This window comes from Schistocerca serialis, chromosome 9 (genome assembly GCF_023864345.2).
Source record: "Schistocerca serialis cubense isolate TAMUIC-IGC-003099 chromosome 9, iqSchSeri2.2, whole genome shotgun sequence".
NCBI lineage: Eukaryota > Metazoa > Arthropoda > Insecta > Orthoptera > Acrididae > Schistocerca > Schistocerca serialis.
This window is the reverse complement of record NC_064646.1, coordinates 258947013-258962707: the sequence shown is the minus strand read 5'-3', so window position 1 is coordinate 258962707 and position 15695 is coordinate 258947013. Positions and strand designations below refer to the sequence as shown.

Sequence of the window (15695 nt, the reverse complement as noted above, 5' to 3'; positions counted from 1 at the left end):
CCTGGACACTTCCATTGTTGAGAGCCCTTCCTGGCACGAAGTAACAATGCGGACGCGATCGAACCGCGGTATTGACCGTCTAGGCATGGTTGAACTAGAGGCAACACGAGCCGTGGACTTCGTTCCTGGCGGAATGACTGGAACTGACCAGCTGTCGGACCCCCTCCGTCTGCTCTGCTCATGCATCTTTTGGAGGGTTTAGTGACATCTCTAGATAGCCATAGGGCTTGTGTCTGTGATACAAATTCCACAGTCAAAGTTTATCTCCAGGACTTCTGGGAACCGGGTTGATGCAAAACTTTTTTAGATGTGTGTAATATCTTAAAGTATACGGCTAATATTGAATTTTATTGACACTGACAATTTTAGTAAATTGGTCAACAACATTTCGAGATTGTCGGTAGCAACATTTACTCTTTATATATCACCTATATATCCGTCGGATGTTCCAAAAATTTTCTTTCGTTGAAACCTTGCTCTGACAATAACGAACACAACAAAAATCGACCAAATCGGTTAAGTTGTCCTCAGATGACTATGTTTCATACATGCAGCAACTGATTTTTATTTATGTAGATTACACCTCAGGCGTCTCCATAGCGTACTCAACTGCTGAGGTCATTAGTCCCCTAGAACTTAGAACTAGTTAAACCTAACTAACCTAAGGACATCACAAACATCCATGCCCGAGGCAGGATTCGAACCTGCGACCGTAGCGGTCTTGCAGTTCCAGACTGCAGCGCCTTTAACCGCACGGCCACTTCGGCCGGCCATAGCGTAGCCTGGAATACTGACATACGACAGAGAATTTAATGTAGTGGTATAGAAACCTTCATCTAACTCTACAATCACTGACATCCAGTTTTTGTGCTCCTGAGAGTACGTGCAGACAGTCCTCTGATGCCGACGTCCACAGGCCCGGTGTCCTTCGACTTCGGCGGCAACTCGGCCCCTCTGGCGCCGCCGCTGGCCGCGACGACGTCCCCCGGGCGTCCCGACGGCGGCTCCAGCGCCGGACCCAGCGACGAGGTGGTGACGTCATCCGGCAGCCGTAACTCGAGCCAGCAGCCGGACGAGGTGACGGTGACGTATTCGCTGTGGGTGGGCACCGAGGTCTCCGAGAACTACTCGCTCACCCTGCGACCCGCGCGCAACTCCAGCTTCTACAACGTCATGATGCTCGCCGCCCAGCAGGATGAGCACTACCAGTGAGCCGCTCCCTGACGTCATCTGTATAGCCTGACTCACACATTAAGTCCAAATATTTTTACGTAAAGCTGGAGGGGGACAAAGGAAAGGAAAGGGAAGAAACTAATGATATAAGCTACATCTGGGATTTATGCTGAATCAGTGGTGGCGAGTGAAAATGTATGACGGACCTAGGCAGTTGCATTAATCACTGCACCACCAGGACACAGTGTTTGTCGTAAATATCTTGACTGTCTCAATATGTTTCCCAGCTAATTCACACTCCCACCTAGCGCCTCCTATGTGCAAGTCCCGTCTCTGTCCACACTCACTAATTTTTAGAGTCCCACAGGTGGTAAATGTGCATCCAAATTTAAGTTTTTGGATTAATTGCCCATCGATGCAAATCAGTTATATGAAAATGTGGTATCTCTCCAAAAGAACGTTCATATAATTGTTTCACTTCAATGGGCAATAAATCTGCAACCATCTGTGTGGATTTACATTTACGTTCGACTTACAATACGAATCTAAAAATTAGTGAGTCTGGAGAATATGGACGAGGACTGTGGACAGACGGTGCTAAATGGGAGTGTGTGTCAGGCGGGGAGCATACCGAGACAGTCAAGGCATTTACGATGAACAGCGTGTCCGGGTGGTGTACTGGTTTATGCGGCTGCCTAGAAAGCCGGAGGTTCCGGGTTCGAGTCCCCGTCTGGCGCACATTTTCACTTGTCGCTGCTGATTCCGCATACAGTGCCACACCAATAAGTCTTTCCCTTTCCTTCCCTTTCATCCGCCTCCAGCTTCAATTACGTCATATGTATCACAACTGTGGATTCTGTCTAGTGTATGTTCTTCGGACAAGTCCTGAAGAACAGACCCCGCCCATTTGTATGATTAAATACTTTTCCCCTGTAATGTAGGAACACACGATGTTTCCTGGGTGCTGTTTCAACCTAGCGACCTTTTTTACTATCGTGCAAAAGAACAGGCACTGGAACTCGCCATAAGCAGTTTCTGTCATTTTCCACTGTTTTCGTTGTTATTATAGAGCATGAGGTTGTGTTTTGTGCAGCGCTTGTAAGTTTTAAGAATTTCACATATTTAAGTACTAACGCGTATGTGTGTATATTAATAAGTACACACATCAGTAATTGGTTGTTTTTTCTCTGCATCGAACAGTCTTCCCACAAAGAAGTCACAAATTTTATGACCTGATGTTTTCTGCACGGTTGTAACTGCACCACTAAGTAGACTACGCCTGTCAGTATAATCTGACTATTTTGTATGCATGCACCCACATTGCAACAACTGACATGCTGCCCAGGTGAAAATAAGTAAGCATTTATGGCTTTCTTTTGCCATATGCACTTAGAGGAACTACTCACATTAAAAACATACGACTAGTAACGGCTTACAATTCTCCAATGCCATAAATAATACTGATGTAATGTTGTTCAGTAGATTGTCCTCAGTCACCAACAGAAATATAGACACTTATACGCGTTACATATTGTATATCGAAGCTTTTTTTGTGGTACTTCAGCTACAAAGTAAAATTCTGTATGTTTTTAAAATTAGTTTCATAACATATGGAAGCCATGCTTCGTCAGTCGTGCACAGTCTTCTAGTTACCTTCAAGCACAAGGTCTTTTCACCATGGAAAACTTGATATTTACAAAATAAGTCAGTGTCTTCAACGTCTTAACAATTTTTGTTAGTTTACAACGGTTCTATTTCAAAATGTGTTTAACTTTGGTTTTTCAAACCACTATTTCTTATTTGCGTTTCAGTTACTGATAATTGGTGTATAATAGAATAATAATGTAACATACAGACTATTAAACATAGTGGTAACAGGATTTTCTCAATTGCAAGCCTTTAGATTTTTATTTAGTGTTTGTTGCTGGGTACATGACCATATTGTACATTTGAACAGTCTTTCACATTTGGAAAAACCTTACTTATTGCGGGGTAATTTCTGAAATTTTAGAAAATATCTACAACAAACGTAAAGTGAATCACGTCATTTTAAATGAAATAAGAAAACACATTGAACTTCTATTATAGGGCCAGCTAGAGGCGAAAGTGTTCCAAGGTACAGCACTCTCCCCTACCAACCACACAATCATCTTCATGTGATCATCAACATATTGTTCTCATCACCAACACGATATATCGTCACGATTACATCATTACATGCCGGTCACACATCATTATCATCATCTCACTCGCTACATCCAACCCATGTCCCTCTAACCACATCTTTCTCATCGTACTACACGTTTCCAACAGTCTCTCTCTCTCTCTCTCTCTCTCTCTCTCTCTCTCTCTCTCCCCATCACTATGATGCATATATTCATTCCCAAAATACATCTTTTCGTTATCAGGTTACATTATGCTAATTGATCGTCCACCACTGCTATCTTATCACATTCTATATTAGAATCACTATCATCCCATATCACTACCACTACCATCATAATGACCACAGTCATTGGGATCATCACATTACAAGCACAAACAACACCATTGTACCATCACTATTACCATCATAATTATTATAGTACCAGCAACCAAAACCAGTAATAATGTGTAGATGCTGCCATACTTGTTTTGTCTGTTGTAACCAATCATGCTGAAATTCCATCAAGCCCACTTAACGACTTCTCTCGTTCTGACTCTTTACAGGTTCGAGGCGACGGAGTGGCCGAACGGACACTATGTACACACACTGGCGGGTCGCAAGGAGGAACCAGCCAGCTACCTGTTCTGGCTGCTGTACCAGACGCCCACACTGCCAAACCCTGCAGATCCCCCATCAAATCAACTCATCACGCCTGTTGGTATGTTGTTTCAATTCTGTCACGCCAGTGCAACAACATGAGCGGCGTTTCGTTTGTGACACTACAGACTTCTCTCTGTTTTGCTAAATTTTGTGTTGATTTTCATCCATGGATGCATGACATAGATATAGTGGCCTGAGAAAGTAAATTGAAAAGAAGTTGTGTTACAGTTCAGTGAGAATAATTGGAAGTAGAAGAAGAGCTTAAAACACTTTGTGTATGGAAAGATGGAGATCGTAGGGTAAATTACGAAATCAGAAGGAAGATTCAGAAGGGTACAGTACGCTGGTAGGCTATTCGGCAACAACATGTTTTCACTGAAATGAATCAAACACTAAAATTAGTTATAGTGTCATCGTATTAAGCAAGGTCTATAGCTTTGAATTGGGCTACAAACATGAATCCGAACACTACTGTCACATTTCATGTCGTCCAGTTGGTATGTACTAATTTCTGTCATTCTCGGATGGTCATCCTGGATAATACCCAGTCGGCAAAAATGTTCACCTTCATCCCCGTGGTTACCGACACATCAAAACCCACACCAGAAGACTAAGAGAGAATCGAAGATCAAAGGCGTCAACCACCACCTGTTAATCGTGTCCGTGTACTTCAGAAATTCGACAACCTATGGGCATCTTCTGCTGGAAAAGAAAAATCATGCCTTTCGCGGTATTCACGTTTGCTATTCTTCGTTTACGGTGTGAGAAAATCACGCGTGGACAAATCTATTGATTGTCCTACAGCTGCTCCAGGTTCTACAGTTGATGTACTGCGCCATTTCCTCAGTTACTTCCTATGCAAAGCATCTTCCCTGGCTGGGTTGCAAACTTAATCTAATTCTTACAGCTGTATGCTTATAATCCAGACCACACTTCGTGCCATTCAGATCTGTCTCTGCACTTAATCGTTTTATTTATAAGAGGCGAGCCCCAACAGCAGGCCCTCAGTTCCACAGCTCTCGTGGGTCTACTTACCTTGTGGTCGTTCGACTGTCCGAGGTTGCAGGTCCACAGACTCATTTTATGCTTGAGCGATTTTAATTTTTTGTCTTCTGGCTGGTATGTTGCGGTCCGCCACGAATTTCTCTCTTGCGCCAATTTCTTCATATCGGAGTAGCACTTGCAACCTACTTTGTTTGCTGAACGTATAGCAGTCGTTGTCTTCCTCAGCAGTTTTTACAGCTCCCACTAGTCCCATGGAAGTTATTCCCTGATGTCTCAACACGTGTCCTATCGCCCTGTCCCATCTTCTTGTCAATGTTTCCCATACGTTTATTTCTTCTCCGGTTCTGCGGGTAACCACCCCTTTCCTTATCCTACCAGTCCTCTCAATTTTCAGCATTCTTCTGTAGCACCACATTTCAAATACTTCGATTCTCTTCTGTTCTCGTTTTCCTACTGTCCACGATTCACTGCCATACAATGCTGTGCTCCAAACGTACGTTCTCAGAAATTTCGTCTTCAGATTAAGACCGATATTTGATACTGGCATGCTTCTTTTGGCCAGGAATTCCCTCTGTACCTTTGCTAGTCTGCTTTTTATGCCCTCCCTGCTTCACCCACCATGTATTATTTTGCTTCCAAGATGGTAGACTTTCTTTTTGTCTACTTCGTGATCACCAATTTCTACGTTAAATTTCCCGCTATTTCATTTCTGGTACTTCGGCTTACTTTGGTTTACTCTCAATCTATAATCTGTACTTATTTCACTGTTCACTTCCATTCAACAGTCCTTGTAATTTTTCACTTTCACTGAGGATAGTAAAATCACCAGCTAATCTTATAATTTGAATTAAAAATAACAGTAACAGCTTCTGCGAGAAGATTTATTGATTTTCCGTTGATTCACCACTAGTTCCGTGACTACATAATCACATCGTCAGGTGTCAAACGACTGACCTAAAGAAGATCCAAAAAACTTCTTGTTAGTCTGTGTAGTGTAAACTATATAACAAAATTTCTGATTGCATTATAAATAACAAAAGGAAGACCATGGACCTTTTTAGACAGGAAAGCTGCCTCTCAATAGAACACAGCTGTCCCCTACCATAACGCAGATCACTGCGTAAAAATGCAACGTCAGAAAACTTAACAGTGAATTACATATGAATTGAACCTAGAACAAACAAGGATACTGATAGCCAAATTACTAAAGAATCCTGATGATAAATAATGACTCTCTCTGCTTCCGAACAGGCCTCGTAAGGCCCGATGGTACCGACCAACCGCCCTGTCTTCCTCGACCCATAGCCGTCACTGGATGCGGATATGGGAGGCATGTGGTCAGCATACCGCTCTCCCAGTCATTGAGAGTTTTCGTGACCGGAGCCGCTATTTCTCAATCTAATAGGCCCTCAATTGGCCTCAAAAGGGCTGAGTGCACCCCGCTTGTCAACAGCGCTCCGCAGACACGGACGGTGATTCATCCAAGGTCTAGCTTATCCAGACAGCACTTAAATTCGGTGATCCGACGGGAACCGGCGTTGCCACTGCGGCAAGGTCTTTGGCGGTAAATGATGATACTCAAGGGAAATTGAAAATCCGTTCTGAGAACCCCCAAATAAACAATGCTTACACAAGTAGCGGTGAGAGTACGTGAGCTCGGCTTCCCGACCCACAGTATGGCACATACTGACAACTCCGGAGTAGTACACGGAAATATTGCCCTGTCACATATTGGTTAAAAGCAATGCCCGGCGAAGACGAGTCGTAGCTTCGATAGTCATAAAAGACTCTGTACATTGATATTTTCATCTAAATTAGAATTAAAATACGTGCCTGAAGGGAAAATAGGGGGACATCAGTACAATGAAAAATCGATACAGTGAAGTACCTCTTGGCAGAAAGATAAATAACAGTGAGACGAGTACATAATATCAAAAGAAGTGTTACTGGAATGAATTGTCTCCTAACAAAACGAAAAAAATAGGACCGTCCAGCCAAAGTGTCCACAAAATATAAAATTCCAGTGAAGTTAAGCATCGAGTATTATAGTAAGACATATGCAAAAACCATTTACGTTTTTAAACGAGGCTGTTACATTTAAAAGACCCTTGGGAAAAAAATAAAAGTTATAAAACTTACAAAAATCCCTAACGAACAACGGACAGGCAAATACAAAAGCAGTAAAGATTATAAATTCCAAAACATTTTTTTTCTTTAACCTGAGAGTTAGCAACAACATGAGAGGAAGTCATGACCATGATGGTAAACTTCGGCGCAAGTACCTGGCCGCACATACCAATTGTGTTCAGAGCAGAAGAGAGCCAGGTTCAAATTTCGTAAGTATCTAAGAATCATAAAACGGGACCAAAGTATTTGCCAACTCTACTAGAAAGAACAGGTCACCTCCACGTAATGGCCACATCTCTTTCGCATGTCTTCCTTGTAGATAATCAAAACTGAACAAAAGGCGTTGAAATGTTTTGCACAGTCGTCTCTAACGTTTTTAATTTTTTGCAGGAGGAGAATAAAATTTTTTGTGAACATGCTTTGAACATTTAGCTAAACATTGAACCTACTCAGTGTAGCCTCCATCAGCTGTGACGCATCTGGCCCAACGTTCTTTCCATGATGTAAATGCACTTTGGTAAAACTCTGGGGATTGACTTTTACACCATCGCTTGACACCGGAAATAAGGTCTTTCTCACTATCAGATGTTTTAACGCGCAGGTCGGCCTTCAGAGGACCAAAGAGGTAAAAATCAGACGGCGCCAAATCCGGACTGTAGGGAGGATGAGGGACAATTTTCCAACCCATTTTCCTGATTTTCTCCTGTGTCATAAGGGCTGTATGGGGTTTGGCATTGTCGTGGTGTAGTCTGATGACCTGACCCTGACCCTGAAGCTGTGGTCTGTGGGTCTTGATGTCACGTCGCAGCTTGTCCAATGACAAACAGTAACGGTCCCGGTTAATTGTGGAGCCCGGGTCCAAGAAGTCAATGAAAATGTCACCACAATGATCCCAGAAGAAGGAGGCCATCACCTTTCGGCCTGCTGTTCCTCAAAGTCTTGGTTTCTTCTTCCGAAAGGAACACGGATGACGCCACTCCTTAGATTGCGTTTCGCTCTCAGGTTCGGACAAAAACAGCCATGTTTCATCCTGGGTCTTGAAGTCGTCAAAACACTGTTTCCACTCTTCAGTAAAGGTCTGCATGAGACCCTCGCACACGTTCTTCCTCATCGTTTTCATTCCTCTTGCCAATAATCTAGGCACCCAACGTGTACAGATTTTTCTGTACCCTACTGACTGTACCAGTGATACCACACTACCCAATGACAAACGAGTCATTTCAGCAATCTGTCGTATCGTCACACATCTGTCATTTTGGATTATTTGATCAATGGTCTCCTTATTCACATCACTCACTGCCGTCGATGGTCTACCGCATCGTGAATTGTCCATCAGAGAGAATCACCTTCTTTAAATCTCTGCAACCACCGCTGGATACTGCTGCGATCCACTGTGCCCTCCCCATAAACAGGGAGCAACTTCCTGTGAATCGATGTGGCAGTGACATCGACGATCTTGAAGAGGAACTCCATCCAACCTGACATCTACTTCACGGCCCATTATGGCTCACCTGTAAATGAAAGAAAATACTTTTATATACCAACTTATAGCTAAATGTTTTAAGTGTGTTCATAAAAAATTCATTCTCCCCTTTCAAAAAATAAAAAAATAGGACTGTGCAAAACTTTTTGAAGGACCTTTGTAATTATGCCACCATGTTTTGTTGTCTAATCGATGGAGTTGACGAGAAATTTTGAGGAAGTGTATTGCTGGATGGGAGTTGATAAATTTAATCAGTCTTTCATTCATATACAGAGGCTGGAGGAAACGGTGGAAATGCACGCATGAACAAAAATGCAGATGCTAAGCAATACTGCAGGTTGCGTTGTTTTATTTTCTGTGGGACATCCTTAATACATTGCAACCGTCAGTTGTGCTCAGAAAAGTGTTCTATGTAGTTGTGAGTGCATTACGTCGCAGCTAAGCGAATTCGCATTTGGGCAAATTGTTGCTGTTCATGTGGTGGATGCTCCCAAGACCAAGGTTGCCGAGATGTTTAGTGTTTCAAGAGCCACCGTACGGAAGATCTATATCAGGAAAGCAGGAAAACATCTACCGTTAAACCCGACGTAGACGGAAGTGTGTGTTGTATGATCGTGACAGACAGTCAATGAAAAAGGACTGCGATGAAAAATAAGAGAACAACTGTAAATTACTGCACAGCTCTATGTTGCACTTGTGAATCCTGTCAGCACTAAAACAACACGAAGGAAACTCCAGAAGCAGAGAATTATAGGACGATCTGGAATTCCAAAACCACACATCAGTGGTGCAAATAGACGTAACAGGAAAACGTGGCACCGAAGCCATAAAACCAGGACTGTGTAGCAATGGCAGAAAGTCATTTTGTCGCATGAGTCCTGTTTCACACCGTATCCAGCTTCTGGTCGAGTTTGCGTCCCAAAAGTGAAACATGACGGGGGTTCGCTGATGACTTGGGCAGCCATATTGTGGTATTCCATGGGCTCTCTGTTACTCTCCAAGATCACATTACTGCCAAGGATTATGTGAACGTATTGTCTGGCGAGGTCCAGCCCATGGTACAATGTTTCTTCCCCATCTGAGATGCTGGATTATGACAGGGCCTCTATTCACATAACTTGCATGTTCCATGACTGGTTTTGTAAGCAGGAGGATGAATTGTCACATCTCCCCTGTCCTCCACAGTCACCAGATCGTAATATTATTGAGTCTTTGTGGTCTAATTCGGAGAGAAGGATATTTCATGGCTATCCACCTCCATCAGCGTTATCTGAACTTGACAATGTTTTGCAGTAAGAATGCATTAAGATCCCCATGAAAACCGTTCACGACCTGTGTTTACGAGGGTGAGTCAAATGAAAACCTTAAATTTGTAATAACAAATCGAAATTTCGCGCCGTTATCCCGTAAGTTGGTAAGCGTGCTACAAACAGCGTGCAGAATGGCCTATAGATGGCAGCATAGTGCAGATGCACACATACCGTCGCAGTATCAGTATAAAGATGGCCGCCCCACTTGAGAAGTGCACCAGAGAAGAACAGCGTTCTGTTATTCGGTTTTTGCGTAGTGAAGGTGTGAAACCTATTGCCATTCATCGACGAATGAAGGTTCAGTACGGTGATGCATGTTTGCCACAGCAGCAAGTCTACGAATGGAGTAGGAAGTTCGCAAATGGTGTGACTTCAGTGGAAGATGCTCCTCGTACAGGTCAGGCACAACGAGTTGTGACTCCACAGAACATTGCAGCAGTTGAAGCCATAGTGAAGGAAAATCGCCGAGTGACACTGAATGCATTGCAGCATGTTTACAGATTAGTCATGGGTCAGCACAGCACATTGTGTATGATGTGCTCCAGTTTCACTAAGTGTCTGCAAGATGGGTGCCACGGCAGCTGACTCCTGAAATGAGAGAACGACGTTCTGATGCTTGTGAAGAACTTCTTCGGCGTTTTGAAAGAGAAGATGATGGCTCCGTTGCAAGAATCGTTACTGGGGTCGAAACCTGGGTTCACTTACACCAACCGAAAACGAAGTGTTGTGTACATAGTTCCGCGTAGTCAGCGCGTACACAACTTTCCCACTAGAGCGCGCCCCACTAAGCACAACAGCGCAGGCGCAGTGCTCGTCCGTCTCCGCACTACAAGATGGCGCTGCCTCAGAGACAGACCAAATTCTGCTTCCGCCGACCCGCGTATTAATATGTAACGCAGCCAATGTGATTGCTGCTAACGTAGAACCTTTTCTCCTCGTGGATCACACTCGCGCAGTGATACATGAATGCACGAGGCATTATAACGAGTGTACAGACCTCCGATTAGTCAGTCTGCATTAGTCTGCATTAGTCTGCATTTATCTGCACCTGTCAGTACCAGTCTACATTAGTCTGTACCACTCTATAGTCAAGATTCAGTCTGCGCCTAATAAGATTACCATATTCCTGTACATAGCCATGAAGATAAATGAATAGACACTTTGTCAAGTATCAGAGGTATGTGAGAATAAGATTAACGTACCAAGACCAAAGGAACTTCAGATTGTCAATTGTAAACAGCATCCAGAATCAAGTTACATAATGTCTATGCTTTTTATTATTTTAATAAATGTGTGTGAAAATTAATCAAGTTCTGTTTAAAGTTGGTCACCGTCAATCTGCTACTCTAAACGTGCAAGCGGCATTTCTATCGCCTGACCTAATAGCAGAAGATAAACACGCCACAATAAGACCACGAGACATATTGCTGACACTCGCCTACTTCGTTAGAGCGGCAAGTCAAATAATATGATGGTGTGTGTTCCGAAGGTCTTACAGTACGCACACCACACAAAGAGAGCGAGCAAGGAATGGCGCCATTCCACATCACCAAAACCAAAGAAGTTTTGAACAGAACCATCAGCATGGAAGGTTATGCTGACTCTCTTTTGGGACGAAAAAGGCGTCATTCTGGAGCATTACATGCCTAGAGTGACCACCGTCACCACTGCATCATACACAGATCTCACAAAAAATCATCTATGGCCTGCAATAGAATCAAAGCGACGTGGATTGCTGTCAGCAGGTGTCCTTTTCCAACATGGCAATGCAAGGCCCCACACTGCCCGTACAACATTTGCAACAATCACAGACCTGCATTTTGAGTGTCTTCCTCATCCACCATACTCACCAGACCTTGCCCCAAGTGATTTCCATATGTTTGGACCACTCAAAGACGCAATGCGAGGAAAGAAGTTCCGTTCTGATGAAGAGGTACGCCAGGCCGTACATGAGTGGTTGCGCTGATTATCAAAAGAATTTTTTTCTAAAGGAATTTATGCTCTTTGTAAGCGCTGGAGGACTTGCACTGAGGGTAGGGGAGATTATGTTGAAAATTGATACATTTTTGTACCACTTCTGCACAATAAATAATATTTAAAAAAATATATGAGGTTTTCATTTGACTCGCCCTCGTATCCAGTTCACGACGACTGCGTGGTATTAGGCCTCATAATCTATTGTGTGTATGGTGTTCCCATATTTTTATCCACCCCTTTATCTGTAGCAGTGTGTGTGTGTGTGTGTGTGTGTGTGTGTGTGTGTGTGTGTGTGTGTCTGTGTGTCTGTGTGTGTGTGTGTGTGTGGGTGTGTGTAGGTGTGTGTGTGTGTAGGTGTGTGGGCGTGTATTTTTGTTGTTAACATAATCAGATGTTTGAAGCCAACAAGACTAATTTCGTGTCCTTTTCCTGTCTGCAGGTGTTGACGGGCTGTTCGTGGACGAGGGTGACCACTACCTGTTCTGGTACAAGAAATTGTAACGGCAGACGCGCGTCATGGCGTCTTCTCTTCCCTTCTCGCCGATACCCTCTTCCGGGTTTTCCTGTTTTCAACAATAGTTCAGAACTGTTTTTTCGACAAGCTACCCAGAATTGAATTTGAGAAAACGATAATGAACTTTTTTTGCAACTTATCATTACTGCCTTTTGTAACACGCACTCTCCGAGGAGTGTGGAGGGTGCTGGAACTAGGTTGTCGAATTTTCCGTAATTTTGCTACTGCCATCATAAATTTGTCAGAAATTTAGGCGAATCACATTGTTGTTTTACGGAATATACAAACAGAACCTACTATCCTAGTGAGTACTCTGAGATTTGTATTGCAACATTTTCAATAACACTTGACCACAAACTGTGTGGGTTTTCAGTATCTTCGTGTGAACTCCTTTCATATCCATTACTTCTCCATTATACATACTACAAGCTACCCAAAAATCTGACATAGCAAAATTACCTTCAAAATGCGAAAAGCTGTACAATTACACCTGTTTAAAGTAGATTCCTCTAAACACACCTAAGTAGTAAAAATACGCTCAGACGTTAAAGTTTGGCACAGAAAGCTTCACTACACCTGTTTCGGTGAAGTATGGAAGCAAACGCTAGTCACACAACTTATCTCCTGTTTAATAGTCTGAGGTGTTCAACTCATTGTGAAACTGCGTTTTCTATACAGTATTATAAGTTCTGACGTGTCGAAGAGAAATGTGCTAGTCATTTGCAGAGAGAACCGAACTCATATAGCAAACCTTCCTTGCGGTGAAATTGATTCAGCAGTTCTTTCAGGCAGTATCACATTGTATGATTCAAGGTACAACGCTGACTAGCTTCAACAGTGCAGGTTTCACAGATATTTGTTTGAAAACTGTGAATGTAATACTCAAATATTCCTTCATATAATTATTATCGACATTGGTACTGAACATTTTTTTTTATTTGTAATAGAATTCTCTCATGAAAAAATTCAGCTCACTGCAATTACTTGCATTTTTCCGGATAACGTATTTAAAATGTTGACAAAGTTTATGAGTTTAATTTGGCTGTATGACCACAGCATTCATATGAACCATTATTTTAGTGAAGTATTGCCATATGCAGTTACTGCTCTCTAAATGAAAAGTATTTTTAAAGAGCCATATTAGTTTTAATAATATAAATCTTACAGATGTACATGAATTGTAATTCTGTCTCTTCCACTGTTTTCCTAGCTTAACTCATTGTCACCGCTTCTGAGATGTTTCTAGCTGTAAAAGATATTGTCAGTCTTTATGAATCATAGGATTGTTAATATTCCAGTTTTTTCACAGTTAACACGGAATTTTACCTTTCACCTTTGGTAACAATTTATTTTCAGAGTCTACCTTCACAACAGCAATGAGCTGTTCTCGAGTCAATGATGTGGCAGTAGATTCTATGTGATTTCTGGCACAACTCCAAAACCCATGATTCTCATGCACCCTTATCAATTTATATCAAGAAACTGTACCTTACTTCTTGTTTCACTGAGTGCTATTATTTCAAGTGGGAGCTAAAGTGATTTCCTACGTTAAGGTAAAATGGGAAATTACCTACATGTGATTCTGCTGGAATTTATTGTGCTAATAATTTTAAGTTCTTAAATAATTGTGAATGTGAATCAAAATCAATTGAGAATCCAATTTTATCAAAAAATATCAACCAAAAATAATAAATTACGGACGTGATTCCTTTATCACATTCACAACTGAATTGACACATTATACTCTCCTCCATAAATTTACTTTGTGTCCTTTAACATGAAATAATATATTTACTTAAGGCTAAAAATGAAATGGTGACAAGAAAAGTCGATGGATATCAATGTTATATTTTTTTGTAAATGAAAGGGAGAATTTTTGTTTTCTTTTCACCGTAGTAAGCTTATCTCCAAGTGGAACCTACTATTCCCTTGTGTTTGCCTTTGACAACAATGCACAAAACAGCTAAAAAGGGAGAATGAATTTCCAGCTAGTTACTTTTAAGGTTGCTTATGAGATATCACCAATGGTGAAGATTAGCTAGCTTTAAATTGTCACAGCTCTTTTGTTGTCTTTCACTCTGTAAGTTAAAAGGAAAAGGAAGATAATTATGAAGTTGTTGTACACAATAATGAAGAAGCAGAACAATAAAGATTTGTGTTCCGTGCCTTTTTTGGACTAGAATAGATTTTGTTTATAGATACAAGCTGTACATTACCAGCTTGTGTTTCATGAAAGAGTAGGACTCTATGCCTGGCATTGTATGTGACATTGTAATTAAGTTAAGAGTTGTGCAAGATGGAAAACATACGTTCGTCATCCGCCATATACATGTAACTGCATACTACATATAAATGTGAACTGAACAATAAAGGTTTCTTATAACAACTTAGCTGTGTAAGGCACGTACATCATATACCTCTGTACCAAAGATCACTAGCAAGCAGATTCTCTTCATGAGGACTAAATAGATTTCTTGGATAAGTATGTGTAGCACAGGGGTTCCCAAACTTTTCCTCCTATGGAATACCTTGTTTTGGAGGCTAAAAATATGTTAAAAACAATAACTTGTTATATTTAGTGATTAGTTCCGCTTTAAATCGTAACTAGTAACACAGAAATCATAATAAAATTTGAAAAACGGCAGTATCGTCAAAATGTCGACCAAAAATGCCCTCTCACTCAGAGTTTCTCATGCAGCATTTATTCACCTTTCGTGGAACGTGACTGTTCCACGAAACACAGTTTTGGAAACCTTGGTCTAGTATTAAGCATTGTTAAAGCAAACAGTGTGTTAATCTACTGTGATAAATCATAGATATTGTACAGGGGTAAGCATGTATGTAAGAAATTCCTAAATTTCATTGATTCGTAAGATCATGTAATTAATCACTTGCAGATATACTATCCATTATATTTGCTACCATCCTTGTGTTTCTACACTAATTCAATTACTCTCTCATTAGTAACGAAAATATATGAAAAATGCTAATGTATACAGACTGTCATACTTGTAGCCATAATACAAGACATAAACGTGTTTGTTGAAGATTCAGGGAGGGAACTGGTTCCTGCAGAACGGTTAATCAACAAGCTGACTATAAACAAGAGACAGAGAACAGTAAATCATCAGAAATTCATGAAATAATCAAAGGTGCACTCATAAAAATCATTTTAATATCAAAGTTAACCCTTTACCATAAACAGTAAAAAAGCAAAAGCAAGTTCGTGTAGTGAGGATGGAGGGGAGATCGCAAAAAATGGTTCAAATGGCTCTGAGCACTATGGGACTTAACATATGA

At 41.5% G+C, this 15695-nt stretch overlaps 1 protein-coding gene across 1 annotated transcript in view; it reads left to right on the top strand.

Annotated features, from left to right (window-relative positions):
• LOC126419109 (uncharacterized protein CG3556-like) overlaps positions 1-14785 on the top strand; it is a 614423-nt gene extending 599638 nt beyond the window's left edge. The window contains exons 9-11 of the mRNA XM_050086207.1: positions 917-1208; positions 3883-4037; positions 12321-14785. Of these exons, the coding sequence (XP_049942164.1) occupies positions 917-1208; positions 3883-4037; positions 12321-12382 (509 nt within the window). The 3' untranslated portion in view covers positions 12383-14785. The remainder of the gene's footprint in view (positions 1-916; positions 1209-3882; positions 4038-12320) is intronic.
• The last annotated feature ends 910 nt before the right edge of the window (positions 14786-15695 follow it).